Source organism: Lissotriton helveticus, chromosome 1_1 (genome assembly GCF_964261635.1).
Source record: "Lissotriton helveticus chromosome 1_1, aLisHel1.1, whole genome shotgun sequence".
NCBI classification, from domain to species: Eukaryota; Metazoa; Chordata; class Amphibia; order Caudata; family Salamandridae; genus Lissotriton; species Lissotriton helveticus.
This window is the reverse complement of record NC_136057.1, coordinates 1,385,429,960-1,385,450,498: the sequence shown is the minus strand read 5'-3', so window position 1 is coordinate 1,385,450,498 and position 20,539 is coordinate 1,385,429,960. Positions and strand designations below refer to the sequence as shown.

The following is a 20,539-nucleotide window of genomic DNA, read 5'->3' as shown; positions in this document are numbered from 1 at the left end:
CGGGAGGCCTGAAAAAAAGCCTGCAAGAGTATTATAAGGAGATGGGAAGTGTAGGGCAGAGGGAGAAAGTGGAATAAGGTGGAGTCCAGACTAGGGAGACTAGGGGGCCTTGGTATCAGGCCTGTGTATGGCTTAAGAGAAATACTTGGGACGCCGTTGCCCTCAACTTTATTTTTTATTTCTAGAAAATAAACCTGTTTGGTATACTTCATCAGAAACAGGCCAGCATGGGACTGAGCTGCACTAGAGATGAGAGACGAGGGAGGACACAGACCTGCCTTGGATTTAGCACATGTTTGATGATGGCCTGGCTGGGTCTTGAAGCTATACCTCTCTCATGGCCAAGTGAAGAAGGGGAGAGGGTGAGACTTAGCTAGTAAAGTGAAATGGGCCCGTCCGAACCCCTGCCCTCCCATCTCCGGAAACAGTAGCAGCTGCATCTTGTCCTCCTTCAAGCAAGGGAACTTTGACCCTAAAAAAATATCCTAATTGCCCCGCCCAAAAAGAGAAGCTGAAGATTTTATGTGGTCCTCTGCTCAAGACTCTGCGGTGGAAAAAGCTCATAGGCAATAAAGTAGCTATCCGTCTTGTAACACTTAGGTAAGTAGGCACCAAAGGCAGATATAGCGAATTCCAGCCATACTTGGTTTTGCTCATACTAGCCTGCTGCAAATCCTAATCCCAGGTGTCAAACTTAGGTGGACAGTTGCCCAAAGCAGCCCCTGAGTTCAACAATGTAGGCACAGGAAGGACCGAAGAATGGCAAGATAAACTTGCAAGCAATGCACTGAAATGGCAATAACAACCAGTCAGTGGCTGTCCGAAAGCAGTTACGTGGCTCCTGCCACCAGACCTATCCTGCACACTACTGGCCTCGTGCGACTCTCCTGCTTCATCCTTCTTGGTTCGCTATGTACTCAACACCCATTTTTTAAAATAATTCACGACTGGCCTTACAAAACGACTCTTGGTCAGCAGATAGCAACCCCATGCTTTATTTAATCTTAAATGTATTACAATCCTATTCATACACAATATTATCTTCCAGCAATAATGCTGCAGCAACGTAATAAGGTTACAAATAAAAAAGACGACTCTCCTTTCTGGGTTCGCTTTATACACAAAGGAAATTTCAGTGTAAGCACAAAGCCAGGTCCACGGACTTTGTCAGTGCTTATTGTCCGTCAGGCTTTCTTTGCCTTGTTTGAGCGGCCTTGAAGCCTCATCTTTCAGGGGCAGGCAGGGCCCCCTCTCTGTGACAGCTTGTATTGCTCCAGTTATCAAATCCATCAAAACTTTCAATCTTTGGTAACGTGAGAAAAAAAGCGCCCATACTTGGACAGATGTTCTCCCCCTATCGCAGTTACCAAATAGAATGGCTAACCTGTCTTCAATTGCTGATAAGGGTGCCTGATTGGTGGCAGGCCTGGCCCGCTCTAATCGCGCGCTGGCGTTGTGCTAAAGCAGAGGGCATTTCACGTGAAAACAGGGGGTGACGCCGGCGTAGCCACAATATTGGAAAGGGCAACATGGCATAGCACCTGGACGGTGGAACCCGATCATGGGCCCCGCATAACAGTGTTCACTAGGGGCCCCGGCCTGCACAACTGAACAGGATCAGGGGTGCTTAATTACATGTTTTACATCCCATACTGCGCACTGCATTTGAAAGTAATGCAGTCTGCAGAACGATAAATACAATTAATAAATGCTGAGGAGAAAATAAAAGTTTCAGGCGAAGGAGGATAGCAACTTCCAGGGGCAATGGAAAAGGGCATCTGTCTTTCTCTAAAGTGTGCTGTATTCACCCCCATCCGCGTTCCCGCCCAGCTTCCAGGAATGCTGCCACTTGGACCTTACCTGGCTGTGCGGAGCACCCTCGGTCTGTCAGGCGCCCTCACTCTCTGCTGGAAGCTCCTATCTGAAAAAGTCCAGATGCCTCACGAATGCTCCAGCCCTGGATCTTCGTGGCATGTTAAATGTCAGCGCACGGCCACTGCTCGTGGCGCTGAACGTGACTTCACGTCATGTTGAATTGCAGAAGGCGCGCTACTGCTACCTAATGCGCTTTTGAGGTCAAAGGCCGGCCGTTTGGGGATTTCCCGAACATATGCTTTTTGCCGCCCTCCCCTCTTTGCCGCCCTAGGCGGTGGCCTAGTCCTGCCTAATGGTAGAAACGGCCCTGCGTGTGTGACAAGAAGTGGTGAATTTTTTGACATCCAATAGGCCCTGGTAGCAGTGAACAGAAAGTCCCCTAGCAAGTAGACTCGGTGAATATATTCCGGTGAGTAATGGGGTGAACACGAGCTGTGAAATTTTTAATCAAAAAAGTACAATAAAACCAGTAGAGTGGATTAAAGGATTGAGTGAAGTTCCCTCAAAAGTAAAAATAAAAACGTCACAACGTTCCCGAGAGTCGAAGATTCAACAAGTGATATGGTGGACATGCATCAATAAAGTTTAATTGAAAAGTGCAGTCGAGTCAGATGAAAAAAGAGGAGAGTTATGAAGTTACATCTGTGCAATTCACGACGATAGTTGGAAAATACAAGTGAAGAACCCTAAAATGTGAAACCCAGAGCGAGAGCGGTCAAATGAGCTGAAATCATGCTGGCTTGAACGGCCATTCCCAGTGTGAGCGTGGGTGAAAGATGGAAGTCGCGTAAGCTTTACAAGGGTGAAGCCCGGAAGGAAAAATGTGAAGAAGTGAATGCTGGTAGCAGCGAACTGCAGTGGTGGAAAAAAATAAAGATCGGCACCAAAAAATAATACTTGGTGAGTTTTGCCTGACAAGTGTCAATGAAATGTAAAAGAAAAATGTATTGGGATTGGGTCACTTCTAAACGTATTGTCAAACCACGTCATTGTAATTCCACCTCAGCCTTCTTGAAGATCAAAGACGTGGTGGTCTATGAACCATATCTCGATATGATTTCCATTCCCTTCGATCGGGCTTTATATTTTAAATTTAGAGTGGGGACCCTACCTGTTGGTGATCTGGTATCTCGGTGGAAACCGTCCCCCCAGTTCTCCCCCTTCTGTGCCCTTTGCTCCACACGGGTCGAGACAGTGGCACATATCCTCTTTGAATGCCCAGACTATTCTGCACCTAGAAGGCATTGGCTTAAACCACTGTGCAGACTTTTAGGGACTCGCCAGCACCATGTGGCCCTACGGATTTTATTGTCTGACACATCCGCCTTGGTGGTTTGCGGTGTGTCCAAATTTTTAAAGTGGTCTTGGTTGATTCGTGCAAAAAGGCTTTCTGTTTCAATTTAATCCTAATTTTAATTGTATTTATTGTACTCGTTTATGTTTCTGTTTTTATTTTCCTCCCTACTAGTGAAGGCATTGTACATGTTGTAAATATTGTGACTATTTTTTGTACAGCTCGTAAAAGAAAACAGGAGAAAATGTACCCAGAGCGAGAGCGGTTAAGTCAAATGCCTGTGAAACATGCAAACTTACAAACGCTGTGCTTTCACAGGTATTATTCTGATCGATTGTATATCAAACACTTTGAGAACAGCTGGACAGAAATAAAAATGTATCAGCCCGTGTGTCAAAAGGCTGCTAAATACAAGTTGTCCGTGTTAAAGCAACAGGGGCTTACCCGAGCTGAAATCATGCCGGCTTGAACGGCCATTCCCAGTGTGAGCGTGGGTGAAAGATGGAAGTCGCGTAAGCTTTACAAGGGTGAAACCCAGAAGGAAAAATGTGAAGAAGTGAATGCTGGTAGCGGCGAACTGCAGTGGTGGAAAAAAATAAAGAACAGGCAACAAAAAATAATACTTGGTGAGTTTTGCCTGACAAGTGTCAATGAAATGTAAAATAAAACAGGAGAAAATGTAAAATGAACGCTAAATAGGAAAACATAAACCAGACTTTCCAGAGCGCTGTGAGGGGGCTGGGCAAGCATGCCAGCATTCACGAGCAGATGGTCCTGTTTATGACCTGCGGAGCACGTGAAGTGGCTGGTGGCAAATGGACTCAAAGCGGCCGGTCGCTTTGATGTTCTTGGCTTGTCTTGCTTGGTGGGGGAGCGGATTTCTGTGCACGCGCATTTCTCACATGAACTACATGGAATCCGGGGAAGAATTCGCTTGTTCATGAGTGTTGTTTCCCCTGCAATAGTTCAGAACTATAAATAGCTCAACCTAAAAAGGGTGTCTTGCGCAAACAAGGAGAGGGCGCCATATTATATTGAATGCGCTGCCCCAGGGGAGCCGCAAAGTCATGCTGCCCTGGGAATAGTGCGTTCAAGTGAAAAACTGAGTTGCTTTGCAGCAGCCGCTCCGTGTCTCACTGGGCAGGCAGCAACCCACCTGCACTTATAAGAGGGGGAGAGATCCCCTTGTGGGTGAAGTGAGTGAATACCTGCCTAAAAGGGAATATCGGAGGGGGGGGGGTCAATAGGACCCCTTTCCCTCCAGAGGGCTGCCATCAGGGGGGTGCACTAACAGTGCACCTCCTGACTGCTTTTCTTTTGCCTCTTCACCCATGTTTATAATGACGCTGGGGCAAAGAGGTTCCCATATTTGGATGGGGCCATGCCCCCTTTCAAATAAGGGAACCCCCTTCAGTGGCGTAACATAGGCCCCCGCACTGAAGTGGGTCTCCAAGCTACAGGGGTCCCCTCAGCACAGTACCCTGCCCGGTCTCCTGATTAAGTCCTTTGGGGCAACCTCCTTGTACCTTGCAAGGGGGGGTGAAGTTGTGTTACTCCCCTGATTCCTTCTGGTGGAGGCACTGACTCTATATGTGCGCCAGCATTATCTGTATTACAAAAAAGGCCTCACAAGTGTCTGTGACCCTTTCTATAATACCAAAGTGCCCTGGGAGTGTGCAAAACGGGGGCACAAGCCCATTGCGCCCACGGGGCACATGCCATAATACAGCCCCTGGTGTTTATGGCACATAGCTGAACTGATTTTTATATGGCTTTGCTGGGAGGTTGTGGTGGCTGGTCTGGGTGTGGTGATGGTGTGGGAGGACGTACACAACATCTGGTATGTTGTCTGCTGTATAAGATTTAACAGTGGATACTAGAGTGTGGTCGGTCATAAAGTGTGTGGTTGGTGTGGTATACACAGTGGTCTGGGCATTGGCGTCTTTCGTTCAGCAATGATGGGTATGTGTAGGTAACGCTTGGTGTGGTCAAGTAACACTGAGTGCATTCAGTTTGTTGTCTGTTACTGTGGTGGTGCTTTGGGGTGGAATATCAGTGTGGTTGGTAGATTCCTTAGGTTGTACGTGTAGTAAATTAGTTATGGCACATGGCAGCAAGGGTGCGGGTCAACTTTGATGGCTGTAGATAGGTTGGGTGTGATGTGTGAAAGGTGAGACTGGTGTGGTTTTGGTGTGCGTGGGGTTCTTTGACACGCTGGAAATCTATGGGCTAGTATGACAGAGTATTCGGCGTGCCTGAGCTGGTCATGGGTGTACCCTTGAAGCATTGGTAGATGTGGGTTGATTATGCAATTGGTATGTCGTTGGTCCTCTGTGGACATGGTTGGGTTTAGCAGTGCATACGGGCTGATTCAAATGTTTTTAATTGGGTCCTTCACGGTCCCTCTCAGCGTGTCTAAGCACTTCTTGTCATAGTCTAAGACCTCGACTTCCTCTCAATTGGTCACCGCACATGCGCAGATCCGATGACCCGGTGTTGCCCCGGTGACACCCAGGCCTTGTTTGCACTATGGGTCCATCTGAAGAACTACACACTAAGCTGACCAGCGTCGGTCAAAGTTGTTCTTTTGTGGTGTTCACCCTTGCCTTCTGTTTCCTCCTGCCCTCGTCTGTTTTAAAGGACTTCAGGTGGCATAGGGCCTTTAGGCAAGTACATGCCATCCCTTTGGTTTAGTAATGAACCTGCATGAGGCTGGTAACCTGCTGTGGTTCTCTAATGCCACTGTAGGGTCTTGGTGACATTTACAAGCCATAAAGCCTTATCTTGTGGTCCTGCATTGGCATCAAAGGGTGCTGGTGACATTCACAGACCATGAGACTGGGTACAGATATCCCAGGGTTCTTTCAAAGTTCTGATCCCATGATCCCATCATGGGGTTCTGTTGTCAATCACAGATCACGAGATTGGGTATAGAGCCATTAGACAATCAGAGGGTTCTTTCAACATTTGCGGACATAAAATCTCAAGGCGAAGTAACACGTCAGTCTTATGATGCTCTCGGGAGTTGTGATACATTTTGAAATCACACAGCTGACGTGTGCAGTGGACCTATCGTGCCTTTGGCCAGAGTCCATAATACTGTGCTACATCTCACCCGCTGCCCTGGGGCTGCAGGCTTTACTTTACAGTGCAAGGATTTCACTTATGGGAAGCGTGGGGGCTTGTGCCTACTCACGGAAGAGTAAACTGTCGATTTCTGGAACAAATAAAACTTGTGGATCAGCTACCACGGTCTAATCTCAGGCCGGGCAGCAGTCCATGACACCAAATATAGTTCTTTCCTGGCTTAAATTGCATTCCCCCTCAGTTCCTCCGAACTACGCAGCCTGCTCTATTGGGTAAAAATAGAATAGCAGCATCTCTGGGCCCCGCCCATTTGGCTTCACTGCACATCCTGCTATTTTTGTATATTAATGGTGGTCAGATAAACCCCAATCTGGACAGTGTCCCTGAACTTGCCACGGGCACTTACTTTCTCGTTGTGCGATCAAGGCTAGCTCTGAGCTTAAAGTATAAAACCAGGGTGTCCAACATTGGTCCACAAAGTTCGGATGCCTTCCATGCCAGAGTTTCAAGATATCCATGTGTCATACATTTATATTTATTTATAGATTATAAAGGCTAGCTTTGTTTTATGTTGAATTTGGGTAAAAGAGCACTCTAAGCCCCACAGCCTCCGCTCGCAGAATAATATTGACGAGGGAAAGGGTGCAGGGGTAAAACTAGCACCCCCACAATGCTGATGTCTTTTGCTTGCCTTACAGGAAATGGAAGTGCGCAATATGAACTTCAAGCTGGGCGACTGGGTCAACATTATGGGCATTATACCACCGGATGCTAAAAGGTAAGGGGCCAGGGCATCTGAAGTATTGAATGGGGGGGGGGGGGTAAGGAAGAAGGGGCTGGGGTATTTGAAGTCTTGATTGATTGCAAATGGGCAGAGGAATATTGGGCTGGGGTATCTGAAGCATTGATTGGGGGTGGGTAGAGGAAGATATGGCCAGGGTATCTGAAGTATTGATTGGGGGTGGGTAGAGGAAGATGGGGCCGGGGTATCTGAAGTATTGATTGGGTCTGGGTAGAAGAAGATGGGGCAGGGGTATCTGAAGTATTAAGTGAGGGTGGGTAGAGGAATATGGGGCCGGGGTATCCGAAGTATTGATTGGGGGTGGGTAGAGGAAGATATGGCCAGGGTATCTGAAGTATTGATTGGGGGTGGGTAGAGGAAGATATGGCCAGGGTATCTGAAGTATTGATTGGGGGTGGATAGAGGAAGATATGGCCAGGGTATCTGAAGTATTGATTGGGGGTGGGTAGAGGAAGATATGGCCAGGGTATCTGAAGTATTGATTGGGGGTGGGTAGAGGAAGATATGGCCAGGGTATCTGAAGTATTGATTGGGGGTGGATAGAGGAAGATATGGCCAGGGTATCTGAAGTATTGATTGGGGGTGGATAGAGGAAGATATGGCCAGGGTATCTGAAGTATTGATTGGGTGTGGGTAGAGGAAGATGGGGCCGGGGTATCTGAAGTATTAAGTAAGGGTGGGTAGAGGAAGATGGGGCCGGGGTATCTGAAGTATTGATTGGGTGTGGGTAGAGGAATATGGGGCCGGGGTATCCGAAGTATTGATTGAGGGTGGGTAGAGGAAGATGGGGCCGGGGTATCTGAAGTATTGATTGGGTGTGGGTAGAGGAAGATGGGGCCGGGGTATCTGAAGTATTAAGTGAGGGTGGGTAGAGGAAGATGGGGCCGGGGTATCTGAAGTATTGATTGGTGGCGGGTAGAGGAAAATGGGGCCAGGGTATCTGAAGTATTGATTGATTGGGGGTGGTTAGAGGAAGATGGGGCCGGGGTATCTGAGGGTAGTGATCCTAGAAACAGACGGGGCATTGTCTGAATATAATGACGGGCCCTAGGTTTAGGAGTTGGTGCGTCCAGTATTGTGTGGGGGGTATTAAAGGTTGGTGAGGTATTAGTAGATAGGACTGCAGCATATTAGGAGAATAAGGCCGGAGGGAAGCGGGGTATACCAGGGGTGGGGTATACATATAGTGTTCAAGGCTGAAGCAGAGGATCTTGGGGTAAGTAGTGAGCGGTGAGACCTCTCACGGGTGAGGGGTCACTTTAAGTGGTGAGTGACTGGGTCCCTGGAGGCAAGGGGCAGTATAAGGATTAAGGTGCAAGGCTACTCTGAAGAGCGAGAGGGCAAGCTACTTTCCTGGGGTAATTAGAGGGCGATGGTGCAGGAAATGCCTGACTGGGGCAGGGGGTGAGGGGGTATAAATGCCTGGGTATCTGGAGGGTAAGGGCGCAGGACAGATTGTGAGTGGCTGGGTATCTGTGGTGGTGAGGGCATGAGACCAACTGGTGAAGCTGGTGGTACCGGTTTTAGCTTTGATACGTGTTACGGAAGCTGGTTAAGAAGACCCAGTTCTGGAGGTGGGTGGCGGGGAGGAGGGAAGGGTGGACGGGAGGGGGTGTCTTGTATGCATACATGCCAACATTTCAGAAGAGCAAAGTGGGAGATTTAAAAAAAAAAAAATCGGGAGAACGGGGCCTTGATTCGGGTTACTGGCATGTATGGGCTTTGGAAGTGTGCTGCTGTAGATTCGGACATTTGAAACGCAAATGCAGGTTTTTTAGGTTTCGCCTATTATCATTCGCTTGCGAATGTAATAGGCGAAAATTCAAGGGCTCGATCGACTCGTCAAACCACTGCGGTTTTTCCACAGTGCATGTGAGTCACGTGACCACAAAAGCGGGTCACGTGACCACACAAGCACGCGCATCTCCCTAATCCGCCTGCCACACTTCTCCTCCCCTCGCTCGCATTCCCGCCCCCCCACCAGGCTCTCCCGCCCCCATCCGGCTTCCCTCCGGCCATGTGGTCGCCTTTACATAGTGCATTACACAGTGAGTTACAGCCCTCAGTTCACGACAGGCGACACTGTTTCAAGCTGTTTTCAAGCTTTCAAGCTTTATTCTGCTTTTCTTCCTTGAACATCAGCGACTGGCCGTGCCCGGCATAGGACTTGAACCCTCCACCCTCATTATGCATGCAGATGCGGCGGCTCTGTGCAGAGTGCCAGCATCTCTGCCAGTGCTTGTGTCTTTGTGAAGCATTATGAAGAAAAACCAGCCCGCACAGACGGGGGCCCTGCTCCTCTAATTGCCGTTCTGAACATGTACCGTTCATAAAAGCAGACACACTTTCCTTCCACTTGATTTTTCGCGGAGTAGATTGGCGGCCGCAGCATCTTTCCATGCTTGCCTTTTTATTAGAAGTCTCCTTTCATCCAAGAAATATGAGAGCTGGAATAAATTGCAGCGCCGTGCCCCCTTTCCCGCGTTTCTGATCCTCGCCAGTGCCAGGCAGTATGCTAATGATAACAGGTTGATAAATGAGTCCCTGATATTGCGCAGACATTTTTCTCTCAGAAGTACTCTAAACTGATGTAGCTCAAAGAGAATAAGGCACATTAAGTCATTATATCAATTTTTGTTACCCAGATACTTCAGTCCCAGTTAAGAGTTGACAGCCAATATAAAACAAGGCAAGGGCATCACACAACTTCATCGATCAAACCTTGTCGTGGATAGATTGCCTATTACACAAATAGAACCGGCACATTCAGTCTATAGCGTTATGCTCGCCAATTAAAGCATAACTCGCTACTTTCGCCATAAATCTGCTAATTGCCCCTGAATTCATTAGTAGAGTTTACAGTAGTGACAGAATGGTGGGATTGGATTTGAAATGGGGAGTAGTAAGTTAATTTGTAAGTAGTGGTTGTGTGTGCCTGTTAGTTAGGGGGTGAGATGGTTAAACAAACACTGCCGTTGCCAATAGGTTTCACATTTGGAAAGTTGGAGCTATTGGTTTTGTAAATGACATTTTATATTTATACATCGTTATTGGCATTGTCAATAACAATATATAAATATAAAATGTCATTTACAAAACCAATAGCTCCAACTTTCTAAATGTGAAACCTATTGGCAACACCAGTGCTTGTTTCCTTACCTTTCAGAAGCATGGAGCATAATGGAAGGCAGAGAGGGTGATGCAGGTGTTGGCCACTGGCCTGCAGGTTGTTGGCAGTACATGCACCTCCCCCCCCCCGTAGCAGCCCGCGCTGAAACAGCCCCCCCCCCAGTACTTCGCAGATCTTTAAAAGACGATTCCCTTGTTAATGACGCTTTGCTGGTTTTTGCCTCCTTCGAGAGCCCCTGCATCGCCACTCTTTGCTGGAAGAATTAGCACTTTCAGCCCTGTCAGCTGAAACCCCCAAGGAATCGGGTTTTTGCTTGTAGGAATCGGGAGGCGGGAGACTAGCCTTCAAATCGGTAGTCTCACGCCTGAATCGGGAGGGTTGGCATGTCTGTGCATGGTTTTCCTGTGGGGTTACTGGTATTTGAGCCTCGCCCCTCGCATGCACCACATGGTAGCCAGTTGTGTGGGGGCATGTACTGTGCAGATGTAGTGTACGCTAGGACCCTTTAAACATAGACCCCCAGTCCACCAGGGTACACTTTAGAACACTGCCCCTGTGCTGCTATGTCTGCCTATTCTGAGCGCAATGTTTGTCCTCTCTCTTCTCCCTTACCCTGCAGCTTCCTTATTAACCTGGGCAAGGATAGCTCGAACATTGCCCTGCACTTCAGCGCCCGCTTCAACCTCTTGGGCGACGTCAACACCATCGTCTGCAACTCCATAAAGGCGGGCAGCTGGGGCAAGGAGCAGCGTGAAACCGCCTTCCCCTTCAAGCAGGGGGAGAAGACCGAGGTGAGCAGGGGCGGCCGCGCGAGGGTGCACTCTGAAACTCCCCCAGCCAGCCGCGCAAGGGCGCACTCTGAAGCTTCCCCATGCATCCGCGCGAGGGCGCACTCTGAAGCTTCCCCAGCCAGACCCAACCCTGTCTCTTCTCTAGTCATTAGGAAACTACACCTCACAGACTGCCTCGTCTCAACAGCACCCGGTATACACATAGTGTCAAGTACAACAAGCATTTGCAATGCAATAGGTCTCGCATTTGTGAGATTTAAAGCTATTGGCATTTTAAACGACAATGTCTTTTTCGCGTGTGTTTTGGAGTGGAGTGGATGTATGTGGAATTATGTGGGTTGGATTAGAATTATTAGTTGTGGAATTGTGTTGCATGGTTCACAGTAGAATTATGTGGATAGCAATTATGTAATATTGAGTGTACTGGAATTATGTGGAGTGTGAGTGTGTTTCATGAAGTGCACTTATGTGGATGGTTATGTGTTGTGGAGTGGCATGTTGAGGCATTTAATTATGTGGTGTGCGGTTGAATTTTGTGGCATGACGTAGAATTATGTGGTGTGGATTGGAGGTATGTGGTGTGTAATTGTGTTGGTTTGGAACTGTGTATCATTGAGTGAAGTTATCCTGAACAGCCTAACATAGAAGCACCTACAGCTGCAGCACTCTGGTAACAGAGTGAGGGAGCATTTCCCAGGGGCTGGCTAGATATGCAGCATCGTGAGAGTAACAGCCATTGCAGTGCTGCAGGGGCAGCTTAAAGTAAGCGTAGTGCCATGGAACAACCTATTATAACGCAGCAGCCTTTATATTGCCAAGAATCTTAATCCGTTAAGCGCGGCAGTAATTCCGCCACGATGCGGGTGTTCTCTTGCGCTGGCGGGGCCGCTTCGGCCGTTGGACGTGAGCAGCACTACGAAGGTAGTGCTCGCGACGGCCGACGGCAGCAGGGAAGGGGTTAAAGGAGTCTAGGAAAGGCCACTTGGGGACACACAGTAAAGAGGCAGTGCATTGGCAGAAAAAGGTAGCTGGAGAAGGTAGGGGCAAGAGAAGGAGAGAACCAAAAGACAGGACCAAGACAAGGATTAACAAAAGGGGCTGAAGGTGAGTAAGCAGAGTGTTTTAAGGTTGCTGGAAATAGAAAATTGAGAAGTTAATGGACAGAGAGTGGTTAGAGGGACTGCCTGGATAGAAAGAGCAGAACAAGACTGGTACAAAGATGTGGCTGGGAAAAGAGTAACATAAAGTGGCTTAGCAAGAGAGTTACAGGAAGTGGTTTGAGAAGAGAGTGACAGAGGGTGTGACAGGAAATGGGTAGAAGTGACAGGAAGAGTTTTGCAGGGAACCGACATGAAGAGGCTGGGCAAAGAAAGGCCAGGGAGAGATGAGTGGTCATCAGAAACGGTAAAGCTGGTTAGAGACGAACAAAGTATGGCTGAGAAGATAGGAACAGGAGTTGGCAAGACAGGCAGAGGTGGCCTGACAAAGCTAGGCTGGATCTGATTTGAGGGAATCCGTGGCCTAGGAGTTAGAGCCAACCAGATTATTTTTGAAGGATAGACAGTGTGTGAGCATAGGCAAATGTGCAGCACCTAGGCTGAGCAATGAGGGACGTGCATGCGACGGAGCAGAGTGGGACATGAGGAGGTAGTGTGGTAGAACAAATCCAAATGTATGTTGAAAGAGACAAATGTAGAGGGCTGTGAATTGGCTTAGTATAGAAATGTGACATGACTGGGGATATGTGGCTGTGCCGCGATTAGCAGAAGGGCTGGGAAGATTGGGCTGGTAGAGAGAGACGGGCACCAGAGACAGCAAGGGCAGTCTCTTAGCATGTAGTTTGTAATCAGAGAGGAACAGAAATTAGCTGATTAGATGGCAACATGATTTGAATGGACAGATGTCATAGTTAGATATATAAAAGCATCAGTTTGACACTGGGGGACACAAGGTTGAGGGACAATGTAACTGCAGGAGAGGTAGTAATAGATAGGAGGGTGGGCAGACTAGGGCCGGGTGAAACTGGACGTAGGGACACCAGAGTCAGCTAGGCAGAATGTGTCTGTTAGTAAGATGACCGGAGAGGTACAACAGTCAGCTAAGCAGAGTGGACAAGCAGCTGAAGCAAAATTTACTTTAAACAAGAAGAGTGGGCAGGGTGGCAGGAAGATAGTGAACACGGGACCAGAGCCGCAGGGGTAGATTAGGGCTGTGCAGAGGGGAGCTGTGTACATGAAAAGGGTACGCACTGGGCGCCTCAGGCTAACTGCAAAGTGGTACCCACTGGCAAAGCATTAGTGTTCACTGCAGAGAAACAGGATGAAGCTGTAGCTGTGAAGAGATAGGAATGGTGTAACATTTTGGACACAAGGGTAGTAGCGTGTAACGTATGCCGCCCAATTACGAGAAAACAAAACTGAAACATGTCTAAAATGACACACAGCTTGGCTTAAAACCACGAAGCAGCTAAGAAACACTCCACACGCTTTTCACCTCCTCCTCCACCGCAGGATCCCCAGCGCATTATCGACTTCCCCTGCAGCAACAGAGTCACAACAGCAGCGCAGGCCCAGACCCCATTCTTTAGTTCTTACCACATCCACCAAACCAGACGTGGCCTGGGAAGTGGACACTGGTACTACTCCCGAGGTATGCTCACCAGCAGTTCCCTCTGAGAGCGGGCATGGAAGGCAGCTGATGCCTGGCTTAGTGGAGCGAGAGATGGCACCAGCAACACAGCCTTAGCACTGCAGCAGCGATGGCGCCTGACCCAGAAGCAGCCCCTGCCCCAGCACACGGCCTGCACCGCCATAAGTCTCAGCCTGCCCCCGGGTGCACCAGTGCTTACCAGTCAGGAACAGCGTCCACTCTGCGGACAAACATGTCTGGAAATTAAGTGCGTTGGATGCTACACTAATTTCAGTATTTTGTGGGCGCTTGCAAAACTAGCCGCACGGATCACTGTAAGGCCTGCCACGTTTACAGTAGGGCAAAGGTGTATATGTGAGGGGCGCAAAAATAAGAGAAAGGGAGAAGTCAGCATACCTAAGCTTGTCAGGAAGAGTTGGATATATTTGTGAAACGAGTGTTGAAGTAGCACATCTTTGCGAAAGTCCCCGACCCCAGAGTCTCTGCTACGAGTTCTCGTACCACCATAGAGACACCCCTCCTCCTCTCCCCGTCACCTCTGTGGGATGCAGTCACTGATGCTTGAGTGGCCTCAGTTTTGCAAGTTTAGCACTTGCTGAGAGATCTGCGCCTGGTCCTGCTGCGTCGCTCTTTGTCAGGCAGCTCATCTTGTCCCACAGTACTGCTCTGGGGCCCCACCGGCTCCGGCGTCACTTGCAAGCGCTCTGCCGTGGACTCCCTGCCGCCCCAGTAGACATTCTGCCTGAGAGTGTGTTAATTAACACAAATTCCTTTTGTTGTCCGCACACAATCAGGCAGCTGCTTTCCTGCATTCAGAGGGTGCCGTGCTGCAGGTCGTGTAAAATACTCTAACTCACTACTAAGGTGACTTTGTATTACGGCTTCTTTATTCAGCCCCACTGTTTCCCTCGTCTTCATTGCTTGAATTTGCTTCACCAAATGTGTTACTCATATTCACTGAAATATCACCCATTATTACAATTGTATGAAAATGTCACACATAACAATTTGAAACTTTGGCGGCTATGCTCCATACAATAGAATTGAAAGAGGCGCTGTAGGGTTACATTTTGAGTCAAAGCGGCACCATGAAAACTCGGGAATTAATCACCAGTGAGAACTACAGACGTAAACTAGTGGTGCTCCTATGTTTCCTTGCCGTATAAGGCATACAATGGAAATGCAGCACTGCCTTCTTTACCAGAAGGCTGCGTGCCTCTGCGGACACGCAATGCTACTAACTTTGTCCGTTTTTTTGGCGCTTAAGTTTAGGCCGAGGCGACGGCTCCAGTCTCGGCCCTAGGGCTTGGTGACTCTCTGAGCATGAGTTGAGCTGACACTGCAGCACCATATGATGTATCTAACTGTGCTTGTGACAACGAAGGGGTTTTTGCAAGCATTTGCATTTTGGCTTCATGTTTGTTTTGTGTTCTCTCTGAACTCTGGGTCACATGCTTGAGGGGGGTGCGCTCACTCTACTCCCACATGAGGATTGTGTAGTGAGGTAGGGGGTGCTTAGGCCTGGCGCACTGCGCAGAACAAAGTACGCAGTGACATTGAGTATTGGAACTGGTGGGCCAATGACCACGAGTGATCATTGCCCAGTTGATTTATAGCCTTTGGCCATGCCTGGCCCGAGGGATTGAGTGCAACATTTACAGCTTCACACCGGGTGAACTACAGGACAGATTACCTGTCACATCTCATCTTAACTCAGTTCTTTTTCTTTCTATTCTGATGTTGGCTCGTTGTATGGCATGTAAAGTTTTTTAGCTGAGAGCTCGGGGCAGGAGAGGGGTGTTTCTCACAGGCGGTATCTGGGGTGCCGACTTCAGCCACCCGGGCACTCAGCTGCCTCCGGGGCATCACCACAGGAGTTGGGGCAGCCTCAACCGGTGTTGTGGGTTGGCCACCCGCTTGGGAGTCCAATTGGACGCTCTCGTCCTCCCATGATGACCCAAAACCCTTGTGACTTCATTCTCTCTGGTTGGGGTTGGGAAATCTCCTTCCACTTCCTTGAACCAGGAGATGTTTCTGGTCACAGTATCTCCATCTTTCTCTGCGGTCACCATAGTCCTCTTGGCATCCACCACTGTCCAGTGGCCTGGTTTGTAGGGGTCCGGCCTCCTGTCCTTGATTATCACCTTGTCTCCTGATTGTAGGCCTGGCTCTTCTTCTGTAGCTACCAGCCAGGTTCTGCTGTTCTCGCCATGCTTGGGCTTCCTCCTCGTTGTACGTGGGTGGGGTCCAGACAGGGCACACGCGGATGGTGTCCGGACATGGCCCGTTGAGGTATACAACGTCTACAACGCAATTTTTACAACGCACTACCATTACAACGAAACTTTTACAACGCAAAATCCATTACAACGCATGTATTTACAACGCAGTCATTACAACGCATGACACTACAACGCACACTACTACAACGCATACCATTACAACGCAGTCATTGCAGCGCATACTATTACAACGCAAAACTTACCATCCAACACTTACCCTACTGTTGCACCCCCTGGAGTTAGAATAGTAATTTTAACCCCTACACTATCCAACACTTTCCCTACTGTTGCACCCCCCTGGAGTTAGAATGGTAATTTTAACCCCTACACTATCCAACACTTACCTCATATGCAATGTAATGTAATGCGTTGTAATGGTATGCGTTGTAAATGTAGTATGCGTTGAAGTGGAATGCGTTGTAAAGGTAGTTTCTAAGAATTCGTTGTCATGTATGCGTTGTAATGGTATGCGTTGTAATGGATCTTGCGGTGTAAAAAATGCGTTGTAAAGGTATGCGTTGTAAAAGTGTGCGTTGTAACGTTATACATCTGCCCGTTGAACATGAGCGTCCAGGGAGCTTGCTGGGTGGTGCTGCGTGGCGTGCTTCTGTAGTCCCACAAGAATAGCTGCAGTTGACGTTCTAGGTCTGCGCTTTCTGCAACTGCAATTCACAATATCTGGTTGAGTGTACGCATAATTTTTTTTCGCCATTTGCCTGCAGCCACTGTTGGGTGATGCGGCGGTGTCATACTCCGTGAAGTTGCATGAACTTGCAAAACTCCCCTCCTTGAAAAGGGGGTCCATTGTCGCTCTTGATCTCTTCAGGGCATCCGAACATTGCGAATATCTTCTCCAGAACGTTGACTACTCGGGTGAACGCGATAGAGCCGATGACCTCAACCACTGGGTACTCCGAATAGCTGTCCATCATGATCAGGGTCATCCTGCCGTCTGGGAAGCTCCCAAAGTCTATGCTTACTTTCTCCTAGGGTGCCTTTGCAGGCTCTTCTGTCTGAAGGGGTGCTGGCTGTTCTGGCGCACTGGTCAGCTGGCAGGCTGGACACCTTCTCACGTTCTCCTCCACTCGTTCTTCCAGTCCTGGGAACCAAACCTTCTCCCGCATTCTTGCCTTCATCTTCATGGCCCCTTGGTGCCTCCCATGGGCCAGTTGGGTGACGTGGTGATGTAGGTTTGACAGGACCACAATTTGGGATCCTCACGATAGCATGCCCTCCAGGGTTACGATCAGCTCATTCCGTACTCTCCACATCTTTGTGAGGTACTCCCTCTCCTGCCCTGACCAGTCGTTGACGTGCTGTAGGAAGGTTGCCACGCTCCCCCTTGGACGGCGTTGTGCACTTTAATGAGGATTGGGTCAGCTTTGGCTGCTTCAGTAATGTCCGCTGGGGTTAGGGCCTTGGGGCACTTGGCCGCTGACATCATGTTGATGTGCGCCTTCATCACTTTGGTCTCTGGTACCCCTTCATGGCTCCTTTATGTAGCTGGGTGGTAGGAGAGGAAATCCGCCAGGTTTTCGCGCCTGGTCGATAGATCACCTCCATCTGGTACTGCTGCAAACCGGTACCCAGCGCTCGATCCAGGGGGGTGTGTGAGGCGCCGACCCTCTGAAGAGGGGTACCAGCGGCTGGTGGTCCATGAGGACCTGGAAAGGCTGGCTGCAGATGTAGAGGTGGAAGTGCCGGCATGCCCACCTTCTAGCTAGAGCCTCCTGCTCTATTTGAGATTATCGTGCTTTGGTGGGTGAGAGGGACTTGCTGGAAAAAGCCAGAGAGTCTCACCTTCCCGGCTCTTGCTCCTATGTGAGTACCGCTCCCAGAGCACAGTGTGTTTGATGGGGTTGAAGTATACCAGGGTGGTGTTGTCAAGGAGAGTGCTCTTGATTTTCTGGAATGCTGCTACTTCTTCTTGTTCCCACTTCCACCTGGTGTCTGATCGGGTGAGATTCCTTAGTGGTTCTGTGATTGTAGCTAGGTCTGGAATGAACTGGCCACAGTACGTGGCCATCCCCAGGAAACTTCACACTTCTGACAAAGTGGTGGGGGTGGGGGGAGTGGCGCGTCTTTTATGGCTTGAGACTTTCGCGGGTCCACCTGGATTCCCTCCTGTTTGAAGATGTACCCAAAGAAATCTATTTCTCATTGGAAGAATAAGCATTTCTCCCGGTGCAGGGTGACTCCATGGTCTTGAAGGCGTTTTAGGGTGCTTCGGAGATGATTGTAGTGCCCGTAGTGCTCGTCTGCAGAAGAGGAGTGAATGAGAACGCATCACTGACTTTTAGTACACCTGGCAGCCCTGTCGAAATTTTGTGTATTGAGTTCTGGAACACCCACTGCTGCTGATGATGTCCCAAAATCGAGGCACTTGTAGCACTGCAGCACCAGATGAGTGTTGAATGTTGTGATATATCTACTTTCCTCTGCAAGGACCGGTTGGTGGTACCCTGTATTTAGGTCTAGCTTTGAAAATCACCGGGATCTGTTGACATCTGCCACGATTTCATCCATCATTGGTGTGATGTGGCCCTCTTCGGATGGCCTTGTTGGGGAGGCGCATATCGATGCACAGTCTGATTGTTCACAGTTGCTGTGTTTTTTTTTTGCGATGACCATGGGAGATACCCGGGGGTTGGCCCCGACGCCTTCTCGATTGCCCACTGATTCCCTCATTTCTGTAATTCCCGTTTCATTCCCCCAGTGCCCAAAAGTAGAAGAGAATTTGTCTGTGGTGGAGTGCTGGTCATTTTTCCTCGTAGAGGAAGAGGTAAGTGACGGCGTTCCAGGTTTCTATTAAAGCGTTTGTTTAGACATATCACCCTATTTTAGATTCACCACTTTCTTTTGTGTTGCACTGTATTTTCACCACTCTTAATGAACCATCACAATCAGACCAACAATTGGGAGTTCTGATTTTGACTGTAGACCGTATCCAGTACTTACTATGACTGTGTGGCATGAGGTCTAGATGATCGAAGGACCCGCAGGGTCACAGTGTGAACGACCAAATGATAGGACTGATCACTTGGTTTGTTTGATGGTTATTCACAAATAATATGTGTACTGGATCTGGTCCGACCAGTTTTCCAAATTGAGTCTTAGACATCACCACTCTTTTGTGTCTCACACATTTGCCTCTCCCTCTCTCTTTTCTATATATATATTGTTACATGGTGACTGTAGCACCAACTGACATAAAGTTAGACTTGCCAGTTCAGCCAGCTAGTTGCTCGGCCTATAGACCTCCTAGGTTCTTGGTTGTTATTCATTCTCATGAGGCTGCCCAGATCCCTGGGCCCCTCTTCATTACTGAACAAGCCACCACTAGACGGGCCCTTGGAATTTCAACAGCTCGGCGCTTCGCTGCATTTAGCGTGTGTTCCACTCCTGGTTCACCAGACTGCTGCCCATTTGGACACGCCACTGCGGTCCAACAACTGGCAACTGTTTTTACGAGGCTTGTCTCCGCCTGTATCCATTGCCAGCTAAATCGTACTGCTGTACTCAGCGGTTGTTTTCAGGGACGCACAATTGTTACTTAATACGCTGATGTGGTCCGGATCCAGGCACTTGTATCTGAAGGCACAATGCTGAATATTTCCCTCGGTGACCTACACACTTTTAACTATTGACTTAGTTCATATGCATTTCATCAAGTTAATGAACATTAAGAAAGCAATAGTGACCATTCAACTCTTCTCATTATTTTTTACTATTTCATATTCTTTTTTTCTCATTTCTTTTTATCAACATTATTAAATTCATATTATCACAAAACTCCATTTCTTTTACAGTTGTTCGTCTTCATAATTCCATATTAATACAATATTCTGCAGTCATAAACATACAAGGTTTATAAATTAATTATACCAAAGAGCATTTCCTCTGAAAGGATCTTTTTCTGCGATTGCCCCTGGAAAAGAATAAATACATATAATCAAATTATAACCACACAAACAGACACACTCTCACCACAGCTACATTCATACTCTATCTGGACAACAGTTCTATAAGCCTATAGAACTGTTGTCTACCGAAACACGCGTCGACCTTGTGCGGAGCCCTTGGTTCGTCCGGGACTCATTTGCTGGCAAGAGTATTGTCTTACCAGAAATTACTCAACTGTGTACAGATAGAGTATGAATGTAGCTGTGGTGAGAGTGTGTGTATTTGTGTGGTTGTAATTTGATTATATATATTTATTCTTTTCCAGGGGCAATCGCAGAAAAAAACTCCTTTCAGAGGAAATGCTCTTTGGTATAATTCATTTATAAACCTTGTATGTTTATGACTGCAGAATATTGTATTAATATGGAATTATGAAGACGAACAAATGTAAAAGAAATGGAATTTTGTGATAATATGAATTTGATAATGTTTAAAAAAAGAAATGAGAGAAAAAAAGAATATGAAATATTAAAAAATTATGAGAAGAGTTGAATGGTCACTATTGCTTTCTTAATGTTCATTAACTTGATGAAATGTATATTAACTAAGTCAATAGTTAAAAGTGTGTAGGTTACCGAGGGAAATATTCAGCATTCTGTGTTCTTTTCATACCGCTCTTTTCCCTGACCCAGATTTGTTGTAGAGGGGGTCCCTTAAATCTAGCCT

The 20,539-nt window shown here is 48.0% G+C and overlaps 1 protein-coding gene across 1 annotated transcript in view; it reads left to right on the top strand.

Annotated features, from left to right (window-relative positions):
* Positions 1–20,539, top strand: part of LOC144773082 (galectin-1-like) — a 92,383-nt gene that overhangs the window by 7,118 nt on the left and 64,726 nt on the right. Inside the window, exons 2-3 of the mRNA XM_078657884.1 lie at positions 6,955–7,034; positions 10,808–10,979. Of these exons, the coding sequence (XP_078514010.1) occupies positions 6,955–7,034; positions 10,808–10,979 (252 nt within the window). The remainder of the gene's footprint in view (positions 1–6,954; positions 7,035–10,807; positions 10,980–20,539) is intronic.